The 21,093-nt window shown below is 62.1% G+C and overlaps 2 protein-coding genes across 8 annotated transcripts in view; one reads left to right on the top strand and one right to left on the bottom strand.

The window, feature by feature from the left end:
• LOC138717090 (phosphofurin acidic cluster sorting protein 1-like) overlaps positions 1-2,846 on the top strand; it is a 71,771-nt gene extending 68,925 nt beyond the window's left edge. The window contains exons 18-25 of one of the 2 annotated variants that reach the window (XM_069850339.1): positions 75-177; positions 480-512; positions 854-896; positions 982-1,024; positions 1,128-1,269; positions 1,445-1,668; positions 1,851-1,964; positions 2,050-2,846. In XM_069850339.1, coding sequence (XP_069706440.1) covers positions 75-177; positions 480-512; positions 854-896; positions 982-1,024; positions 1,128-1,269; positions 1,445-1,668; positions 1,851-1,964; positions 2,050-2,165 — 818 coding nt within the window. In that variant the 3' untranslated portion in view covers positions 2,166-2,846. The remainder of the gene's footprint in view (positions 1-74; positions 178-479; positions 513-853; positions 897-981; positions 1,025-1,127; positions 1,270-1,444; positions 1,669-1,850; positions 1,965-2,049) is intronic. The other variant, XM_069850340.1, reaches the window with a different exon arrangement.
• Positions 2,847-3,511: 665 nt separating this feature from the next.
• LOC138717083 (cullin-9-like) lies at positions 3,512-20,766 on the bottom strand. 6 transcript variants are annotated; one of them, XM_069850321.1, is made up of 30 exons: positions 20,690-20,766; positions 18,715-19,323; positions 16,524-16,678; positions 14,856-15,374; positions 14,158-14,293; positions 13,548-13,747; positions 12,666-13,050; positions 12,258-12,459; positions 11,770-11,977; positions 11,475-11,668; positions 11,122-11,339; positions 10,764-10,998; positions 10,349-10,454; positions 9,828-10,055; positions 9,624-9,714; positions 9,373-9,544; positions 9,083-9,188; positions 8,666-8,761; positions 8,417-8,592; positions 7,987-8,120; positions 7,731-7,907; positions 7,349-7,464; positions 6,470-6,652; positions 5,967-6,124; positions 5,433-5,652; positions 5,163-5,328; positions 4,878-5,023; positions 4,588-4,705; positions 3,970-4,172; positions 3,512-3,889 (listed from the first exon to the last, which is right to left on the bottom strand). In XM_069850321.1, exons 2-30 carry the CDS (start codon positions 19,307-19,309, stop codon positions 3,605-3,607), a joined length of 5,928 nt encoding a protein of 1,975 aa, XP_069706422.1. In that variant the 5' UTR covers positions 19,310-19,323; positions 20,690-20,766; the 3' UTR covers positions 3,512-3,604. The 6 variants fall into 6 exon arrangements, 5 of the variants coding, with proteins under 5 accessions (XP_069706422.1, XP_069706426.1, XP_069706424.1 ...); XM_069850325.1 differs by having other exon boundaries at positions 5,442-5,652; XM_069850323.1 differs by having other exon boundaries at positions 10,764-10,995.
• Positions 20,767-21,093: the final 327 nt, after the last annotated feature.

The raw sequence follows: 21,093 nt of genomic DNA, 5'->3' as shown, positions 1-21,093 counted from the left end.
TGCGATGGGGCCAGCAGTGCCAGGAAGGGGAGCCCAGCCACCACCAAGCCCCTGATGGCTCTTTGTGCCCACAGACACCGTGGACATCGCGGGCCGCGTCGCCCAGTTCATCGCTGGAGCCAGCCTCTCTCACCAGCTCCCCATCTCAGAGGCCATGCTGACCTACAAGCAGAAGAGGTGAGCATGACCCCACAGCCTTGTGTGGCCTGGCCTGCGCTGCGGGAAATGGGGAGCAATGTAGTGAGGCCCCACGCGGTGCGGTGCTGAGGGGAGCTGGGGTTCCGCAGTGCCATCCCTGCCACCCTCCGGTGCGCTTGGCCCCTCCGGCGGCTGCGGGCTGCGACAGCCCCACGGCGGGATCGGCTGCCAGGGCTGGGCTGGGCCGGGGGCCGTGAGCCAGCACGGTGCTGCCAGGGGGTTGACACTCATGTTCCAGCTGCACTCTCACCTCTCCCTTCTCTTGGTTTCTGGCACCCAAGGAAGAGAAGTCTCTATTTTGATTTTTATATCAGGTATTGGCTTGTGCTTGCTGTGCCGCTGCCTGGCCCCCTCCCGCCCTTCCCCTCCATGTGCGTCCGTCCCTCTTGCCGTGCAGAGGAGCCGTGACCCTGAGGTGGGGCAGGGCTGCCCTCCCGCATGCCAGCCCTCCCAGTGCCGGAGGGGCCAACTCCTTGCCTCCTTGTGTAGTGTGCCCTGTGCTGCTGTCGGGGACAGGGGGTCCCAGGGGAGGGAGGGCAGAGGAGATGCTCCCTGTGGCCGTGGCACCGGCCCTGGCTAGTGAGGGGGGTCTGTGGGCCACAAGACCAGCCTCACGGTGCTCCCAGAGCCTGACCATCCTCTCTTCCTTGTGCAGCCCCGACGAGGACTCCTGCCAGAAGTTTGTACCCTTTGTGGGGGTGAGTGTGTTGAGGGGCCAGCGGGCGATTGGGGCTGGGGGAGAGGGGTGGCGCTCGGGCTCGTCTGATTCCCGCGTCGTTGCAGGTGGTGAAGGTGGGCCTGGTGGAACAGTCCTTCAGTGCCTCCGGTGAGTCCTGGGGAGCCCGCGGCCCCCGGCTCCCTTCCCCACGGTGGGGAGGCCCCTGCTGGTGCCCCGCAGCCCCGCCACAACCCACACTCTTCCTCCCTAGTGGATTCGGATGATGCCGCAGCGTGCGCTCCCTCCCTGCTGAGCTCCACGCCGACTGCCGCTGCAGCGGCTCCCTACGGCAAGGAGACCGTGAGCACCCCGCCGCCCTCCCCGTCTGTCAGCAGCGGCCTCTCTGGTGCTGGGTAAGGGATTCCCGCTCGAGCTGGGGGGGTTTGAGATGCTCGCTGGCCAGGCTGCCGCGTTCCGGAATTGCTGGGCCAGTGCGCTCCGAGGGCAGGATGCAGCCGGGCTGTGAGGAGGGAGAGGAGGAGCAAGGCCAGCAGCTGGGTGCTGCATGGCACTGCCTGTCCCCCCCAGGTCTCTGAGCCCCGGGGTGGAGGTGATGGGCCTGCAGGTGGATTACTGGACAACACAAGGGCTGGACAGGAAGAAGGAGGGCGAGAAGCGGGAGACGGGTATCAAGAACACACTCAAGAGCAACTTCCGCTCGCTCCAGGTCAGCCGCATCCCCAGCACAGGGGAGCTGGTGCCCCCCAGCACCATGGCCATGACCGTGGTCACCAAGGAGAAAAACAAGAAAGGTAACCAAGCCAGCCCTGGGGTGTTCTCCGGCCACGGGGCCACAATCCATTCCAAGACAAGCAGGGGGGAGCCCATGGGAGGGCAGGGCCTGGCCCGTGGAGCCAGCCCTGGGGCGAGGGCTCCCACCCAGGGCTAGAAAATGACATCCTAACGTTGCTGCTGCCTGTCCTCGCTCCCCTAGTGATGTTCCTGAGCAAGAAACCGAAGGAGAAGGACCTGGAGCCCAAAAGCCAAGTCATTGAAGGGATCACACGCCTCATCTGCACAGCCAAGCACCAGAACACCATGTTGCGAGGTGAGGGGAAGGTTCCAGCCCCATGGGGCCGTAGGTGCCGGACCGTGCGGCACGAGCTGCGCCTCACCACACCTTCTCCTCTCAGTCTCCATAGATGGGGTGGAGTGGAACGATGTGAAGTTTTTCCAGCTGGCAGCGCAGTGGCCAACACACGTCAAGTACCTCCCTGTGGGCATCTTCGGCTACTCCAAGAGCGTGTGAGACGCGAGGGCAGCCCTGGGATGGAGCCGTGGAGGGTTGCAGGAGGAGACAGGGAGATGGAGGTGCTCCTGTCCCCTCTCTTCTGTGGCTCAGCCCCTGCCTGCGCTGCAGAGGGAGACACCACACCCGCACCGCTCCCTGTGGGCCAAGACCCAGGAAGGTGAGGCCAGTGAGACTGGGTCCACGCACTCTCCAACACCAGCCAGGGCACCACACCATCTGCCTCCCACAACCCCCAAGAGCCGCCTGGGACAAGGGCTGGCACCACCCCGTAAGGGCTCCGGGCCCCGCTCGCCCCAGGCGCTCCTGCCTTCAGCTCTCCAGCCGCCGGGACCCCAGCTGGGCTGGGCCCAGGCAGGTTCCCCACCACTGGGGCCAGCGGGATCGCTCGCGGCGGGGCCCCCCAGCCCCGCACACGGCCCTGCCCCGCGCGGCTCAGCCCCAGCAGCTTTTCCAGTCCCCTCTGCTGCAGAGGCTGGCGCCGCTGCGGCCGTCCCCAGGCTGCTGGGGGCCACCCTCATCTCCCCGTTCCCTCCCCACCGCCCTGCCCCACGGCGCTGCCAGCTGGACGTGGGGCATGGGGGCACCTGGGTTTTTTTTTTACAAGATTCTATTTTTTTTAAATTTATTGTACGGTTACTTTTCGGGATTAATTTTAATAAATTAATGCTGGTACCATTATGGCGAGGGGAGTGCATGTGTGTCCCTCCTTGCCTGAGGGCCTGGCTCCCTGAATCCTGGGTTCAGTTTTGGGTCCTTCAGTGCAAGGACACTGAGAGGCTGGAGCGTGTCCAGAGAAGGGGAACGGAGCTGGGGAAGGGTCTGGACAACAGGGCTTACGGGAGCATCTGAGGGACCTGGAACTGTTAAGCCTGGAGAAAAGAAGGCTGAGGGGAGACCTCATCGCTCTCTGCAGTGGCCTGAAGGGAGGTTGTAGCGAGGTGGGTGCTGGTCTCTTCTCCCAAGTAACAAGTGACAGGATGAGAGGAAATGGACATAAGTTGTGCCAGGAGAGGTTTAGGCTGGATATCAGGAAAAATTTCTTCACTGAAAGTGTTCTCAGGCATTGGAAGAGGCTGCCCAGGGAAGTGGTTGAGTCACCATCCCTGGAGGGATTTAAAAGATGGGTAGACAAGATGCGCAGGCATATGGTTTAGTAGTGGACAGCTATGGTCGGATCTGGTGATCTCAAAGTCCTCTCCCAACCAAACAATTCTATGGTTCTACTAAACGCAGGCAGGGTGCAGTTACTACCACCGCTCCAGGGCTGCCCAGACACCGCAACCAGTGTCAGGGCCTCACCACTGGCCCAGCTGAGCCCCGACAGAGATGGCACTGACGCTGGGTGCTGCTTGGCTCATTTATTGAAAACAAACCCCAGAGTACTCAGGGAGACACTGGACCGAGCCTGTGTGCTCCCAGCCTGGCCACGTCCTTCTCTACCTGAAGGTAGAAAAAGTCTGTTTCCTGTCGGCAGAGGCCGGGCAGGCAGCCATCTTGATCTCTACAGTCTGGAAGGCAACTTGAGGCTGGACCTGGGAGGCAGGAGGCGTTGTGGGTTCAGCAGAGACATATTCCAAGACGTGAGGCTTCTCCTCCTGGCGCCGGAGGTAGCCCTGGTTCAGCAGGTGCAGGATGCAGGACAGCACGTCCACGCTGTGGCAGCAGAAGCTCAGGAACCGCAGCCCCGGCCCCAGCTCGCCCTTCTGACAGGCGTCGATCACCTACGGCAGCAAAGGTGCCCCACGCTGCAGCGCGGCGCAGCACCCGGGCAGCCCCTCGTCGCCCCCCAAGCCCTTCGTACCCTGAACAACAGGTTGTCAATGTGCAGCTGCTTCTCCGACTTCAGGATGCGGGTGATGAGGCAGCAGAGGATGTTCCTCTTCCTCTCCAGGGCGCTGGCCTCAGCCCTCTCCGCCCGCAGGTACCTCTGCCGGGGCAGCAGCCTCAGGTGGCGGCCGGAGGCACGGGCCAGGGCTGCCTGGTTCAGCCGCAGCACACCTGGAGCTACACCCGGCCCGGGGTCAGCCAAGCCAGGAGCTGGGTCCTGAAGGAGCCCCCAGACACACGTGTGGCTGTCGGACCTGACCCTGGGCCTCCCGCTGGCACCTTCACAGGGCTCTGCCCCGTCCCTCTCCACAACCATGGCCCCAGCCCCACACGCAGTCGGAGACCCCGCCACCCGCGCCCAGCCCCAGGCCCAGCCCCACACAGCCACAGCCCCTCACGAGCCCAAGAGCCCACAGCCCATGCCTGGCCCCACTCACGGCCTCAGGCCCCAGCCCCACACGCAGACCCACGTCCCGAGCACCCACACACTCGCCCTGACCCACTTGCCTCCCCTAGAAGCTCACGTGCCGAACCCCACACCCACCTGGGGCTCGGCCCAGCGCCTCCCCGGGTGCCCCAGCCCCACGCTCACCTCCCGACGTGCAGCTCCGCAGCAGGACGCCCTCGCCCTGGGTCAGCGGCGCCAGCGCGTGGTGCACCAGGTCGGCCGGGAGCCCCGTGGCCTGCAGCAGGGCCTCCTCAGCCACCTCCTGCAGGGCAGCACGGGAGGGAACAGCAGCCCAGACACCCTCAGCCGCCAGCCCGGCCAAAGGCGGTGGGGCTGCACCCCGGCCACTGCCCGAGACCCTGCCGGAAGGGAGCACGCAGCCCCGCTGCGCTCCAGCACCCGCCGCCTCCCTCGCTCCACGGCCCCGCTCCTACCTGGGCGCTGTTGAAGCACAGCAGGATGTGCATCTGCAGCGTGGACACGTGCAGGATGCAGTCTCCGAACTGCAGTTCCGCGTGGCCCAGCCACGTCCACTGCAGCCGCCAGGGCTTCGTGCACTCCCAGCCCCGCTGGCACTGCCCTGACGGAGACGGTGTCAGCACAGGGGACGGGGACAGTCCCGCTCGCCACTCCAGCTCTCCCGCCGCTTCTGGCTGAGCTGCTGCGGAGAGACCGGGTCTGGCGAGACCCTCCCACGCCCCCACTGCCCTGACACTCACTGCGCCTGCAGAAGTCGGCAAATTCATCGAGAGGGTAGCTCAGGGCCTCCGGGAAAAACCTCCTGGGTTCATCCATGTAGCAGAACGGGGAAACGGGCCAGCAGCGCGGGGACAAGGCCAGCACCTTCACCTCCGGCACGTCTGCCACCGAGGCCAACCCCACTGCCTGGGCACACAGACACGAAGGCAGCTCAGGACAGGCCCCAGGATCCCCCCCACCGTGAGGAAAGCGGGTGGCCCCCAGCCTCCCCACTCCACCAGCACGCTCACCTCACTCACCTCATCCGGGCCCGTGTCCAGCTCCAGCAGCCGCTTGTCCTGCTCCTGCAGCTGGAAGAGGTAGAATTGCTGCTGGAGCTCCTCTGACTCGGCCAAGTCGCTCAGCATCTCTTGGGGGAAGCGGCTGGGGAAGCACAGCCCGATCTGCTCCACGACGGCTCCTTCCAGCCAAGACAGGCCCTGCGCCAGGAGCCGGTCCCCCAGGTAGTGCCTGCACGGCCACCAGCGTCTGGTCAGGGGCTGCCTGAGCCCTGTGGTCATTGGCCACCCACCAGAAGACAGAGACGGACACGGCCCTCGCCTCACCCCGAGGTGCGTGGGCCCAGCAGCCCCCCGAGTCCCTCCCTGTCGCCAGCAGAGAACGTGCCCCCCAGCCTCACCCCCACACGCCAGAGCTTGGAAAAGCAAAGCAGGAACACGACTGCCACCAGCCCCAGCTCAGCCCCAGCCCCAGCCGCGTCTCCCCCGCTGCACCCCACACACCGCACACACGGGGCCCTCTGGTCCCACAGAGACACCCCTCACCGGTAGAAGTGCTCGAAGGTGCGGGCGAGCTCCAGGCCACTGAAGACGACGAAGGGCTCCAGGATGCGATGCAGCTGCCGCGGTGCCCCTGCACTGCCCACAGCCCCGAGCAGCTCCTGGATCTGCCCATCGAGGTAGCGGGCAAACTGCTCGCTCACCTGCAGAGGGACAGGGCTGGCTGTGAGGGGGTCACCGGCTTGGCCGCAGGGCCGGGATGGGGAACAGCCCTGGGGGGAGCAGCTGGGAAACCTTCGGGCTCTCGGGCAGGGGATGAGGCTGCCCAGGCACCAGCCCCAGGCTGGAGCGCGTCGGGGCTGTGGCCATGACACGACAAGCACCGAGCACCAGCAGCCGGGCACCGGCGTCCAGGGCAGCCACGGGACACGGCTCCATGGCTCGGTGAGGGCCAGGACACGGCTGCCCTGGAGCTTGCCCCATGGCTGTGGGCCGGGGCAGCCTGCCCAGCCCGTGCGTGGCGCCGGTGTCGTGCTCCCTCAACTCACGTGCAGGGTGGTGAGGAAGGGGAGCTGCAGCAGAGCCCCCGCGAAGCCCTGGCCCAGCGCCAGCACGAAGGCGGCCCGCTGCCCAAAGAGCTCCTCCGTGGCGCCACGCAGGCGCTGGTACAGCCCGCAGTATCGCTCCACAAGGTCTGGCGCCTGCCCTGCAGCCTCCAGGAACCGCTGCACCTGCGGGACACAGCACAAGGGATGAGCCCTGCAGCGGGATGCGCCCCTGCTACATTTAATCATAGACTGGTTTGGATTGGAAGGGACTTTGAAGCCCATCCAGTTCCAACCCCTGGCCGTGGGCAGGGACACCTTCCATGGGATCAGGTTCCTCAAAGCCTCGTCCAAACTGGCCTTGAACACCTCCAGGGGTGGGGCAGCCACGACTTCTCTAGGCAACCTGTGCCAGTGCCTCCCCACCCTCACAGGAAACATTTCTTCCTAAGATCTCATCTAAATCTCTTCTCTTTCAGCTTAAAACAATCCACAGCCCCAGCCTTGGTCTGCTGACACCAACTGCCTGGGTCCTGGCCAGGAAACAGAGGCCTTGGTGCTGCTGCGGGCTCGCAGCCCCAAGGCCGGAGCAGGGCTGCGGGGCAGGACAGGACAGAAGGAGCAGCAGCAACAGCAGCAGTGGCCCAGCAGGAAATAAGCACTCAACACTGTACTCATCCCCCAGGCTGTAGCACCAGCCTGGCTCCAAGCACAGGCTGATACCTGAGCCTTGACACCTGTGCCCAAACCCCTCCTGGCCCTGCGGAGCCCAGATACAGCCCCGAGCCTTCCCCACACTCCCGGATCCCCTTCCCGACTCTACCCACCCAGTGTGGGGCCCCACACGCCCCCTCCAGCCCCACGGCTGCCCCTAAGCCCTACCTGCTGCTGCACCACGCCGCGCCAGCACTGTGAGATGCCCCACAGGCTGCTCGCCTTCTCCACCGACGCCTGCACGGTCCTGGCCGGCACCTCCTTGTTATTCTCCTCCTTTCCCCCTGCCACAGGACAGCCCCGTGCTCAGCTCCGTGGGCAGGCTCCACACGCTGAGCATCAGCAGCCTCCCCCTCTCCCTGGCAGCTCATGGCAGCGGAGATGCCAGGGAGGCACGGCCACTGCAGGGACACGGCCACGAGCCTTCCTTGCCTCGAGAGACTCCTGTGCCACAGGGCCCTCCCAGAGCTCCCAGCCGATCCCCAGGGCCGCAGCCCGGCACTCCGGCCACCGCTCTCCCAGCCCCACAGCAGGGCAGCCCCTGGCTCACCGGGCCTTCTCGCCGCCTCTGGCTCCGCGTCGCTAGGCTCCACGTGCACCAGGAGCTGGGTCAGGCGCCGCACACGGGAACCAAAGACAGCACCGTGCCTCGCCGCGCGGCCAGATGCCTCCATGCTTTCCAGGTACTCGCTCAGCAGCCAGGCCAGGGGGCTCACACCGAGGGTGTCTGCGAGGCCAAGGAGACTCAGAGCGGGAGGCCTCAGCCTGCGGCACGGAGCCGACGGGCCTGGGAGAGCGTGGGATACCTGGGCTGGTGATGCTCTGCACCAAGGGGTTCACCAGGGCCTCCCAGCACGTCCTGCCCAAGGCCCGCGCCGCCTCCTCGTCGGGAAGGAAGCTGTCGGCGAAGACCTGCTCGTGCCGCAGCACCTGATTCAGCCTGCAACAGCGACCGGGCAGCGCACAGTGCAGCCGGGCCCCTTCCGAGAGCCCGGGGGACTCCAACGGGAAAAGAGCAAAGCGGGCGCTCCCTGCCCTGCTCCTTGCCACGCACGGAGGCTCAGCAGCCCCACTCGCCTCCAGCAGCCAGGGCCCCTCGCTGCCCCAGGCCCGGCCCGCCCTGGGTCTTGGGTCTCCTGCCAAACTGGGGCAGGATGCACCAGCCTCTGCAGAGGCCCCGTCCCCCCAGGACCTCAGACACCAGGGACGCAGCAGCACAGCAAGGACACAACCCACCTGCCAAAGAGCTGCAGTAGTCGCTCCCGATCCCGGCAGATCTCCTGGCACCAGGCATGAGCCCGAGCAGTGCAGGAGAGGAACGTCCGCCGGCACAGCTGCTCCTTGAAGATGGGCCAGAAGGTGGGCTTGGGGCCCAGCACCTCGATGCCTCGCACACGTGTGTCGATGCCGCCCTACGGGACAGCGTGACCCTCAACGCCTCAGGCATGGTCACAGCACCCCTCATCGCCAGCCCTGCTCCCCTACCTGCTGGCACCGCTTCACCTGGATCTGGACGATGGGCCAGAAGCGGGTCATGTTCTCCAGCAGGATCACTCTGCTGTCCGAGGGCAGGACGGTCACCTGCAGGTAGAAAGGGAGCCCTCAGCACACCACACAGCGAGCACAGACACTCTGCCTCTCCCTTGGCTGCCCCCATTAAAGCCACAGCCCTCGTGCCCCTGCAGCCCCCAGGTAGGCACAGGGCACCCCCAGCCAGGGCCCCACTCCTGGCTCACAGCCCCAGCACCCCAGCCCAATGCAGACCAGGCTAAGTCTCCATTCCCACCTCCCCGGGGGCTCCTCCCGGGGCCCCACACCAGGGAAAGACCTTCCCAGGGCACAGCCAGGATCAGCCAGTGCTCCCGAGGGCCCCACGGCCCGAGCAGCCCGTGTCGGACTCACCGCGTTGAGCTCCGTTCTGACGGAGGCCGGGCTGTCTCCCCCCAGCACCACGACGCGGGCCGGCATGTAGCTGGAGTCCTCGCTGGCCACCAGCATGCTCATCTCCCTGCAGCGCAGCGAAAACCGTGCTCCCCAGCAGTCCCCGTCTCCCTGCCCCGGCCCCTGCCAGCCCCACGTGCCGCTGCCCTCATCCAGCAACCCCCAGGACGGGGACACAAGGGAAGGGCTCGCACAGAGCCCCTGAGCCCCTCCTCCCCACATGGCTGCTGGCCCCACAGCCCCCAGCCCACCTGACCACCACGCCGCGCTGCATGTGGACAGTGATGAAGTGGGAGCCGGTGCTGCCGTTCGACTCCCAGTAGGTCTTCGGGTTCCTGTCCGTGAGCTTGCTGGCCCGGTGTGGGTTGGAGGAGACCTGCACCTTCTCCCAACACTTGTCCTCCTTCACCTCCACGCTGGAGCCTGCGGGGAGAGCACACGGAGCCTCCAGCAGCCTGGCCACCCACAGGCCAGGCACGGGGCTCCAGCTCTCTGCACTCACCTCGGCACAGGTTGCGCAGAAAGACATCAAAGAAGGGGACGCTGATGGGCCGGTGGCTTCGGCGGTGCTCCTCGATCTGTCCCAGCACCAGCTACAGGACAAGATGAGGCTGTGACTGGAGGTCCCCAGCCCTCCTCCCCTCGCCCCCTGCTGCGTCAGGCAGAGAGCCAGAGCCACAGCGTGCTGGATCCTCCCCAGGCCCACCTGGATGCAGCCGGCCAAGATGCCGGTCGTCAGCTTCTTGTGGAGGCTGGCGAATCTCTCACAGTCAGTCACCAGGTCGAGCAGGGCCGGCGCCAGCGACAGGGCCGGGCTGTGCTTCTCCAGGGCTTTGGACAGAGCCTCGCGGGTGCCCGCACGGCACATCCCCACCACGCAGTCCTTGCTGCTGGTGCCCAGGCGGTGCAGGAAGCCAACCACCTCCTGCACCACCTGCAGAGCAGCAGCCGTCAGCGGCTGTGCCAGCGCCAGGAACCCACCAGGCCCCAGCACCGTAGTGCTGCCGTGCTCCATCTCTGCAGCCCTGGCACCGCGGCAGTGCCCACGAGAGCCGGGCCGGGCACGGTGCTGGGCACGCCAGTCACCACAGCACCCGCTGCCCACCTCTCCCGGCACGCTGGGCGGCTACAGGCAGGGATCCCGTTTCCCCAACCCCAGGCCAGGCTGATGCTCGGCACAGCCGGCAAAGCCGCCCCCACCCACCGGGACTCCCGGGGCCCCCTCACCTCCCGGTCGCTGCTGTGGGCGCTCAGGGAGGACAAACAGGGCTCCACACACTCATGCCAGGGCAGCACGTCCTCCTGGTAGCCGTCCAGGAACTTGTTCAGGATCCTGAGGAACGGACGGAGCCCACTCAGACCAGGGCGCACAAACAATGGTGCCAGAAACAGCCCTGCTTCCCTGCCCTGCCGGGAAAGCTGGCAGCGAGGGACTGAGCCAAGGCTCCCCAGGCACCTCGCAGCAGCACCCAGGCACGTGCTGCTGAGTCCCCATATGGCCCAGGATACCCCAGTCAGCATCCACATAGGTGCCCCTGGGGAAGACCAGCCCCACCAGGACCCACAAGCACACACCACGTCCCCCAGCACTCACACCCATGCTGCAGAGGCCTCAGTCCCCACCAAATCCTCCCAGACCCACCTGAGGATGCTCAGGCTCACGGTCTTCTCCGCCCCCAGCAGCTCCAAGCTGCGCAGCAGCAGCCGGAAACACCTCTGGTCCTGCAGCAGATGGGCCGCCTCACCAGAGGGGACAGGGCCTTCTCCGCAGAGCTGCCGCTCCAGGGCCACCACCATGTCCTTGGACAAGGCGTCATCCTCCAGACTGCCCAGAAGCGCCTGCAATTCCCTCAGGTCCAGCGGGGCCTTGCTGCCTGCTACGACAAGGACAGCGCGTTGCCAGCAGCACCAGCGGGGAGCTCTGCCCTGGCAGGCGAGTCGGCTCTGCCAGCAGCATCTGTGGGGCTGTGCACGGAGCAGGGGAACGGGCAGCACGCTACCTGCTGTCTCCGGGCCCAAGGGCAGCCGGTGCTCTGCGAGGCGGTTCATCGCGCTGAGGGCCAGCATCGCGTGAGGGCAGCTGGTGATCTGCCCGTTGCCCCAGCAGCTCTGCAGCACCGTGGGGAGATCGCAGTTCACCAGCTGCTCCGCCAGGCCCCGGTGGCCGTTAATCAGCATGTTCACCACCAGCAAGCCGTTCTGCATGCCTGACGAGCCCCTGCAGGGACACAGCGATGCGGGCACCTTCCTCATGCAGGCAGGGAGCCTCCCCTGCACCCACCTGCCTCCCTTGCTCGGCACCTCCTCTCAGAGGGTCCCCCTGCCCCAGCTGCTGTCTTCAACCCACCCTTACCCTGGCACCCTCTGCATGGTGCTCACGGCAGCAGGGATGGCACTCAGCAGGCTTGCCGAGCCCTCACTGGAGGCAGAGCCAATGCTGGCAAAGATCTCCCGTATGATCTGCGCGTCTCCATGGCTCAGGGGCAAGGCCTTCCCACTCACACCTCCTGGCTCACCGGACACAGCTCCCACCAGCACCCTGAGGGCCTGCAAGGTCAACAGCAGTCAGGAAGGCAGCAGGATCTCTGCCAAACCGGGTGAGCAGGGCCCTGGCCACCCACCAGCAGCATCCCCTCTGCCGCACTCACCGCCAGGCCCGCCTGCTGCACCAGGGCGGAGGCGGCGTGCTGCTGCATGCGAGCCAGCACAGCCCGCACGCCGCCCTCCATGGCAAATGGCACGCGCCAGTCCTGCTTCGCCAGGAGCACGGCCAGCAGCCGCAGCGTCACCACCACCAGCACCTTCTCTGACACCTCTGTGCTCAGCAGCTCCACTGCCACCTTCACCAGCTTCTCCCTGCATGGGAAAGGAGATGCCTCAGGAGGAGCCTCCTGGCACTGCCGCTGGCACCCGGGACCCTGCCAGCCACCCTCTCTGTGCCCACACGGCTCTACTGCACCTCGGTCACCCCAGCAATGGCACTGCCTGCGACAAGGGGACACAACATCTATTCTTGCTGAGCACACAGGCACAGACTGGCCTTCACACTTCCACTGCCACCTCCCTCCCTCCCACCTTCAGCACTGTCCCCGACCCTGCCTCCAGCAGGAGGGCCGTGCAGCACCCCACGGCTCACCCAACACTCCTGGTCCCCGGCCTGCCCTGGCTTTTGCCCAATTGCTGCTCAGACTCAGGCTCCTCCTCCAGGACCTTCAGGATGTGCTTGAGGCCAGCCAAGCGCAGTTCCAGCTCTGAGCTGCTGCTCTGGATCACGTCCACCACGGTTGCAATCTTGGCCAGCGAGCCCCTCTCACTCAGTCCGGCAGAGATGCCCAACGCTGGCAGCAGGGAAGCAGGGACACGGGTGTCAGGGTAACAGTGACATCTTCTGTAGCTCCCGGGGTGCCACGCACCCACAGACCCAGCACCGACAGGCAGCCTCCAGGTGCCTCGTTTTCCATGCCCTGCCCAGAGCCTCCCTCCATCGAGGCAACCGAGCTGCCTCCAGCACCATGTCTTGCCCCGGCACATAGCAGGCGATTACCTTTCATCTGCTCCTCTGTCACCTCTGGGAAGAACAGCCCTTCCCTCTCAAGGAGCTCGCTGAACAGCTGGGAATCTGACTTCAACACCTCAGCAGGGGCTTGGGGTCGCACTGTGGCTGTGGAAAGCTCCTCCTTCACTGCCTTGGCTGGCACAGCTTCAGGGCCAGTGCTCCTGCAGTCGGCACCCTCCAAGGACACTGCGGTGCTCCCTGAGCCATCCTGCTTGGCCCCACAATGGGGGAAGTATTTGGTGTAGATGTGGGAGCTCTGCAGGTCACGCTGAGCACGGCCCTGGCACCGCTTCTCCAAGACCTGCAGCACCTTCTGGGCCAGCTCCGCAGGGACTGACAGCTGGATCAGGGCTTCTTCATCCACCTCTGACAGCTGGACAGACAGCCTCAAGTTACCCTTCATGGACTCGCCACAGAGCCCACGCCCTTGTGACAGCTGGTGCCCGGACGGACAGAAAGGCCACCCTGCCAGAGGTCCCCAGGGCCGTTCCCCAGTGCCACTGTCCCCTGGCTGTGCCCAACCCAACCACCACCAGCCCAGACATCCCACCTGCATTCACCATCCACCTGCAAACAGCAGAATCACCCCACGGACTCACCTCACCTCCCAAAATCTCACTGGACAGAGCCACACTTCCCGGGCAGCCATGGGAGACTGTCCTTCTCATCCCTCCTCTACCCTTTGCTCTCTCCAGCTCCTCACGCTTTTGCCATCCCCACTTACCTCCCATTTCTGTCCTATTTCAGCCCCATTCAGGCTCTCCCTGCACAGCTCATGCTCGCCATTTCCTCCTCCGCACCCAGTCCCCTTCCTAATGTTCTTCCTCACTCCCTCCTTCTCATTTCCCCACGACAGGCTCTGGCCCATACCTGCTCTCCCTGCTCCTGCTGGATGAGACTGATGATCTCTTGCTGCTCCTGCGCTTCCAGCTTCTTCACAAAAAAGAGCAGCTCCCACCACTCAGCACGGCTCAGGCTTCTCGGCGGCTCCCCCAGGCAAGGCAGGGACTCCCCCAGGTAAGGCAGGGAGTACAGCCCCCCAGAGGGCTTGCAGAAGAACGGCTGCACAGCTGCAGGAGAGCAGAGCAAGGAAGGACACCGTCAGCTCTGCCAATCCCCAGCCTTTCCTCCACATTCCACACTCCTCAGGGAAAGAGCTCACACAGATTGTCCAGGCAGAAGAGATCCCCGTTGTCCCTGCTGTGGGAAAGAGAGCGACAGGAGGGCAGTGAGGGAGGGGGAACATGCTGGGAGGAGACCCCAGAAGCTGTAGAGATGGGGATTATCATCTTCACTTCAACCTCTTTAGGCTGTAGAACAGAAAAAGCATGTGCTCAAATTAGATGCCTCTGGCTCACTGCTCCCTCAAACTCTTCCCACAGCACCTGGACACCCGGCACCAGCAGGATCCACAGTGCTAGCGCGCGGCTGCAGAAGGGCTGGGGAGAAGACCTGCAGGCCCAGGCAAGGGGCTACTCACCTGCTGCCAGTCTGTGATTGTGTGCCAAGGCGGACCCCTTCTTCTGGCCCTCACACTCCTCCTGATGCAAAGGGCCAATGATCTCCACCATGTGCCAGTGCACCCAGTATGTGCAGCCCAGTGTTTGCCAGTACACCTGAGGAGGAGAAACCAACACACCCCAGCTGAGGAAAGGCAAGCCCAATCCTACTGCTCCCACACAGGGAAGCAGTCGGAAGGAACCCACAAGGATTACTGAGTCCAAATCCTGTCCTTGCATAGGACAACCCCAACATTCACAGCATGTGCCTGAAGGCGATGTCTAAATGCTTCTTGAATATTGTCAGGCTTGGCACTGGGACTGCTTCCATGGGGAGCCTCTTCCAGTGCTCCACCACCCTCTGGGTGAAGAACCTTTTCCTAATAACCTAACCCATCCCTCGCACATCTTCCAGCCATTCCCTTGGGTGTAGAGAGAAGAGATCAGCACCTGCTTCTCCTCCCCTTGAGAGGAAGCTGCAGACTGCCATGAGGTCTCCCCTTAGTCTCCTCTTCTCCAGGCTGAACAGAACAAGTGACTTCAGCCGCTCCTCATACAGGTTCCTCTCTAAACCCTTCACCAACTCTGTGCCCTCCTGTGGACACTCTCTGGTATCTTTGTATCACCACAACAGAGCAAAAGACCCCTTGGAAGCCCCTGCCCTCCCAGTGGAGGATACCTGCACAGGTGGCGTGCCATCGTTGCTCTGGCGGAAGTCACCCTCGTCACCTGCACTGACCTGCTCGTAGTCCTCCAGCATTCGCACCCGCATCCCACGCACCAGGTTTGCCTGCAAGTACTCCACATAGCTGCTGCGGCTTGGGAAGGCTGAGCGCGTCTTGAAGATGCTGGGCTCTTTTGGTGGAGGACTGGGGGCTGCTGGAGCAGCAGTGCAGGATGCAGCCCCGTGCTGGAAGATGGAGCGGGTGCGGCGAGGCCGCAGCTCCTGTTGGGGCAGCGGTTCTGGCTTGTGGCTGTGGTCCCAGCCCATCACGTGTACCAGCTCCAGGATGAGGTTTGCCATAGCCATGCTGAACTCAAACTCCTGCTTCACGAGGCTCCTTTCCTCGGCAAGTGGGCTGGGCATGGAGCTGTTCTGCTGCTCCCCTTCCTGCTCCATGCCATTGCTGATCTTCTCCAGGAGAGAAGTGACACACAGGTAGCGCTTCACCAGGATGAACAGCAGCTTCCCAGGTATCTGCAACAAGCACAGTGTAAGAGTTGGTCAAAGAATCGATTTCTGCCTCAACATTTTCCACAGAACTTGACTATATAAATCACAGATGCAGGCCTTATGAAAACAGCCAAAGCTGGTATGAACTGAATGCTTTGTACCCGTACCTATCTCTCTATCTCAAAAATGTTCTGTACCTGTCTCCAAGCCTCCCTACTCCCTCATGAAGCAAGGAGGAATAGACAGGAAAATTAATGACGGGACTTACCACAGACCCATACCCCAACAGAGCATGCAGAAAGGACAGTTCAACCAAAGTTCAAAGTGATGATGACTACTGGCCTTCATCGGGAGACCCCAGGTCGACCACCACCGCCAAGAGGAGCGCATGTGCAAGGGGAGGAGATCTGCAGACACTCCTCTCGTGGCTTGTGTGGCCTGCTAGGTGGAGACTGATACATTTCCACAGGCAAAGGCAGGTTGCAGGTGTATTGACTAGCATAAAAGACAGCTCTGAAGCAGCTGAATTCTGAAGATCTTCCCCACCATGAGATCACCTCGATCGAAGACAGAGGCAGTGGACGCCTTCTGGACCAGGACCCCAGAGACGCCAGATATCTGTGGACCTGTGGTGGTAGCTATAGCCCCCTTTTCCTTCCCTTTTCTCTCCATCTCTTCCCTTGTTCTTTTTCTCTTCCTACCACAAGCCACTTTACGGGCACAATTAATAAAGTTCCAGTTTGGATTGAAATTTAACTCCCTTGACTTATTGCTTTTTCCTTTGCACTCTGAAATCATAAATGAAACGAATCATCACGTGTCCACTTATGAGCGGACCGTGACACACGGCCGTCAGACTCTTGCCTGCAGAGCGCCTCTAGCCCCAGCTCTCTCCGAGCCACCAGCTCATCCACAGGCAGGCTCCTGCAACAGCTTCAGAGCAGCAGCAGAGAACTCTCAGCCCACCCCTGTCTCCCTGCTCACAGACAAGGCTCTCCACGTGCCTCTCCACCAACCCCAGCCTTAAGCCAAGCCCAGGTCCTCTACCAGCTCTCCCAACACCCAGTCCCACTGCCGACCCCCTTCCTGTCCCAAACAGGGACACCAGCTCTGGCCCCACTCTCACCCCTCCTGACCCTCAAAGGCCACAGGGCTGGCAGAGCCGGACACTACCTGGGGAAGGTGAATCCCCTCAAAGGACACACACTGCTCTTCAGAGGATGTTGTCTCAGCAAACAGCTCCAGCAAGGTGTAGCGACTGTCAAAGTCCATGTGCTGCTCGATGCCATCCTGCTGGCTCAGGGACAGCAGGACGTAGGCCCAGCTCCCTGCAACAACAACAGAAACCCTTCAAGCCACATAAAGACAGGGTTCCAGGGAAGAAAAAAGTTAAGTTTTAACCTGGATCAGCCTCACTGGAGCCACATGAACTCGGGCACTAGGACAGGGAAAGCCAGATCCATAGGACACACCAGCAACCTTCCAGGTGCACCCAAACCTCACCAGGCATTTCTGAGTCATGGGAGCTCTTTGAGAACGAGAGGAGTGGGTGAGAACCAGGCCTCTACGTCCTAAGGCTCTGCCAAGCCCCTTGACACAAGTATTGTGTGTGGAAGGAGACTGTCTGCTCCTTTAAGTGCATCTCATCAAGGACTTTTTCACTGCAGACGGGGGCAGTAAGAAGAAAGCTATGAACAACAAGATAAACAAACCTCACTGACAAGTGCTAATAGGGACAGCAAGGAGAAACAAATCTGGGCAGTCATACTAATCAGTATTTTTCAGAAAGTATATCTGACTAAGGACCTTATCAATTTGGGATGATATGGAAAGGGAGGGAGACAGACACACAGAGACATAAAACCTGACCAATTACCATTAATGAAGGCAATAACCAGAAACAAACCCAGTCAGCTGCACTGATTGATGAGCTATGAAGAAAATGCAAGCAAACTAGGATTTTGCGACCAATAAGGATGGAACCCTGAGGGTCTGCGATGTTGGAGGGGGGCTTGGTAGATTTATGCCAACAGATGGGGCGATGGGCATGGGAAGGGAATTGGGAAAGAATACAGACAGGGTGCACAGAAACAGGTATAAAAGGAACCAGTCACGTGTAAATCGTGGCTGGTTGATGCACTTTTCCGATCGATTACCATGGTTTGTCCCACTTTCTTACATCTTCTTATAAAATCTTTCCTAACTCTCTCTCTGTCTCATGAGTACGTGTTGCAAGGACGGAGTGCCAGCTGCTGGTGAGACCTGCGTGTGCATGAGTGCAATTTGGTGCCAGCAACTGGATCCCGACTGGGGTGTGGGAGCCCTGCAGCCTGTGGTGCCAACGATGGGAGCGAGCACAAGAGTCTCAGAGCTGGTGACTGGAGGGAGTAGACTCCTCAGCCATCAGCTACCAGGAAGGGAAGGGTATGCATCCCAAAGAACAGCTGCTGGGAGGGAGGCAAGTGAGGAGCTCAGCACCAGCAGCTGGAGTGCAGTGCCTGGTGCTGGGGGAGCAAGGGCAAGCATCCATGTTTTCCCCAGTCCTGCTGTGCATGCAGTGTGCATGTAATTTGTTAGCAAAACCTCATGGTGGACTAGCAGGCAAGTAAGAGGCCATGGATCCAGGCCAGGGTACGGGGTGGCTGGCTGGCTGTGCTGGAAGCCTGAAGGGGCTTATGAACGTGGACTGTGAGGGACAAGTGTCTGAGTGCTCTACCAGCTGAGGAGCAGGGGAACCCTGAGGTGAGTGCCTGGATCAGGCAGAGGTGCTGGACAGACATAGGGGCTGTGCTGGTGTTTGTGAATGTGTGTGTGTGCTTACAAACCTGGAGAGTGCTGTGAGTGCTGGCAAGAGTGACCTTGTGCCTCTGCCAGTCAAAGAGAGGAGGGAACCTGGATGTCCATGCTCGTGTTTGTATCAGTTGAAGGCAGCTGTGTCAGCGTCCCCCATGTGTCCACGTGTCACTGAGATGGGTGCTCAGCTTTCCTACTGGCTGAACAGGAAAGTGGGAGCTGCATCCTTCATCCCGAGGGACCCCAGATCCCCAGACTGGGCTCCACTGGCATGACAGGAGAGGTGCTAGGCCTGCTGGAGGAGACAGCAGCTCCTAACATCTCTTAATAGTCCAACAGTTAATCTGCATAGCACCTCAGGAATCTGTCAGGGGAAAGAGCTACCAGCTCTTGGAGCACCCCAGACAACTATGACCAAGGAACCGCTTGCAAGCTACACTCCCATTCCTCCCCTTTTGCAAACAAGCCCTGAGACACTCACACCCCCAGACCTCCCACGCCTCCTCAAGGACAGGCCCTCTCAGCCCACAGCAGCACCTCCTCAGCAGCCCCGAGCAGCAGCAGCCCCCACCTGCGTCATGTGAAGCCAGGGCCCTCAGCATCCTGCCAGCGCTGCGGCGGATCTGCTTCTCCTTGTGGCACAGCATCTTCATCAGCAAGTCCAGGGCTCCCGTCTCCCTGAAGGCACCTGCCAGCGAGCCGATGCTGGCATACGCGCTCAGCACGTGGATGGTGTTGAGGATGGAGGACTCGGGGGCCCCGCTCTCGGCCATCTGCCGCCCAGCTCGCTGCACCAGGCTCCTGACATCGGCCTTCATCTCCAGCAGCGACGCTTCATCCAGCAGGACATCAGCAGCCAACGGGACAGCGGCCTTCTCCTCTTTCACCCACTGCCCTTCCAGGTTCCTCTTGCCCAGCAGCGCCGGGCAGCTGGCACAAACCTCTTCCGCAGACATCCACATCGAGATGTTCTCCAGCTTGGTCTCTGCAGAGGAGGAGTTGCTGCCTCCCACTGCTCTCTCTTCCAAGCTGACAATGCTCCACTGGATCAGGTACTCGGGCTGGCCATCATGGCCTCGCCGCTGCCGGAGCAGCTTCTCCGGACAGGCCTGCAGTTTGGGTCCCAGGTGCACGAGCAGGTTGCCATTGTGCCTCTCGTTCACCATGACAGGAAAGGTTCCTGCAGGGACAGAGGGGAAGCAGGAGATGGGGCTGAGGCACAGGCTTTGCTCTGGATAGAAATCTAATCCTGTGGGTCATGGTGCTTGTAGCACAGCAGCATATGAGAAATAAGACATGCTGCTGTGCTGGCTGTACACTAGGTCAGCACTGTAAACTCCTAATACAACAAGACCGCTGAAGTATAACATACAGCCCAGACAGACTGTTGGGGTTGTTCAGCCTGGAGAAGGCTCTCTGGAGACCTTATAGCGACCTTCCTGTACTGAAAGGGACTGCAGGAAAGCAGGGGAGGGGCTCTTGATCAGGGAGTACAGGGACAGGACGATGGGGAATGGTTTCAAGCTAAAAGAAAGGAGATTTAGATGAGCTATTAGGAAGAAATGTTTTCCTGTGAGGGTGGTGAGGCACTGGTCCAGGTTGCCCAGAGAAGTCGTGTCTGTCCCACCCCTAGAGATGTTCAAGGCCAGGTTGGATGGGGCTTTGAGCCTCCTGATGCAGTGGGAAGGGCCCCTGCCCATGGCAGGGGTGTTGGAATTGGTTTGACTTTGAGGTTCCAAACCACTCCATGATTCTATAGAACCCTTGGAAACTTGGGAGAGGTATGTCTTTCTCCTTGGCATCAGCACACAAGCAGCAACAAGATGACGGGGCAGGAACCTCCAGGGGCAATCTCTAGACCATTAGAAGGGCTGTGGGCATAGCGGGGATACAGACAGCAACACATGGGAGACAGCTTTTCATAGGATCATTAGTTTGCAAAAGGCCTTAGAGATCATCAACGCCAACCATACCTGCCTACTACTAAATCATGTCCTGGAGAGCCTTTTAAGCGCCTCCAGGAATGGTGAGTCAACCATCTCCCTGGGCAGCTGTTCCAGCGCTTGATAACCTTTTCTGTGACGAAATTTTTCCTAATGTTCAATCTAAACTTCCCCTGATGCAGCTTGAGGCCATTCCCTCTTGTCCTATCACCTCTCACTTGGCAGAAGTGACCAACAGCCACCTCTCTGCAACCTCCTTTCAGGCAGTTGTGATGAGGTCTCCTTCAGCCTCCTCTTCTCCAGACTAAACAGCCCCAGTTCCCACCCGCCGCTCCTCGCAAGAGCTCAGCAGTGAAGCTGCCCGGGCGCTCACCGAGCGCTGTGCGGGCCCCGCCGCACCCGGGGGAAACGGGGATGGGGCGGGCTGCCCCGCAGAGCCTGCGCCCCGGCCACTGTGGGACCGGGGCGGGAGAACCACCCGGTACCGGCACACGAGGACGGCCTGGCCCGGGCCCGCAGCGCTTTCCCGGGGGACCGGGCCGGGCCCCGCACCGGGGGCTGCAGCACCGGGGGCTCCAGCGGCTCCTTCCCCCGCCCCGTTACCTCCAACTCGCCTCCCGCGCCGCTTCCGGGTGCGCGGGCGCGCGCGCGTACGGCAGCCGCGCGGGGTCAAACTTGGCGCGCAGGTTCGTGGCTGGGCCGCGGCCGGGCCGGGAAACCGTGGAATCATAGACAGGTTTGGGTTGGAAGGGACCCTAAACCCCATCCGGTTCCGATCCCACCCCTGCCGTGGGTCGTGACACCTCCCACTGCATCAGGCTGCTCAAAGGCCCATCCAACCTGGCCTTGAACATCTCTAGGGGTGGGGCAGCCACGACTCCTCTGGGCAACCTGTGCCAGGGCCTCAACAGCCTCACAGCAAACCATTTCTTCCCAAGATCTCATCTAAATCTCCCCTTTCAGCTGAAAACTGCTCCCCGTCGTGCTTTCCCTGCGCTGCCTGATCA

Source organism: Phaenicophaeus curvirostris, chromosome 2, assembly GCF_032191515.1.
Source record: "Phaenicophaeus curvirostris isolate KB17595 chromosome 2, BPBGC_Pcur_1.0, whole genome shotgun sequence".
NCBI classification, from domain to species: Eukaryota; Metazoa; Chordata; class Aves; order Cuculiformes; family Cuculidae; genus Phaenicophaeus; species Phaenicophaeus curvirostris.
The sequence above is the reverse complement of the archived record's forward strand: the minus strand, read 5'-3'. Positions and strand labels throughout refer to the sequence as shown.

What these genes read in the sequence shown, in the direction of transcription:
- LOC138717083 (XM_069850321.1), bottom strand. Translation starts at nt 19,309, where the DNA reads ATGGTGAACGAGAGGCACAATGGCAACCTGCTCGTGCACCTGGGACCC. An exon ending in CCGGGGACCAGGAGTGTTGG is followed by an intron (nt 11,978 to 12,257) that starts GTGAGCCGTGGG and finishes TTTCCCATGCAG; the next exon opens with GGAGAAGCTGGTGAAGGTGG. An exon ending in TGTGCTTCAACAGCGCCCAG is followed by an intron (nt 4,706 to 4,877) that starts GTAGGAGCGGGG and finishes GCTGCCCTGCAG; the next exon opens with GAGGTGGCTGAGGAGGCCCT.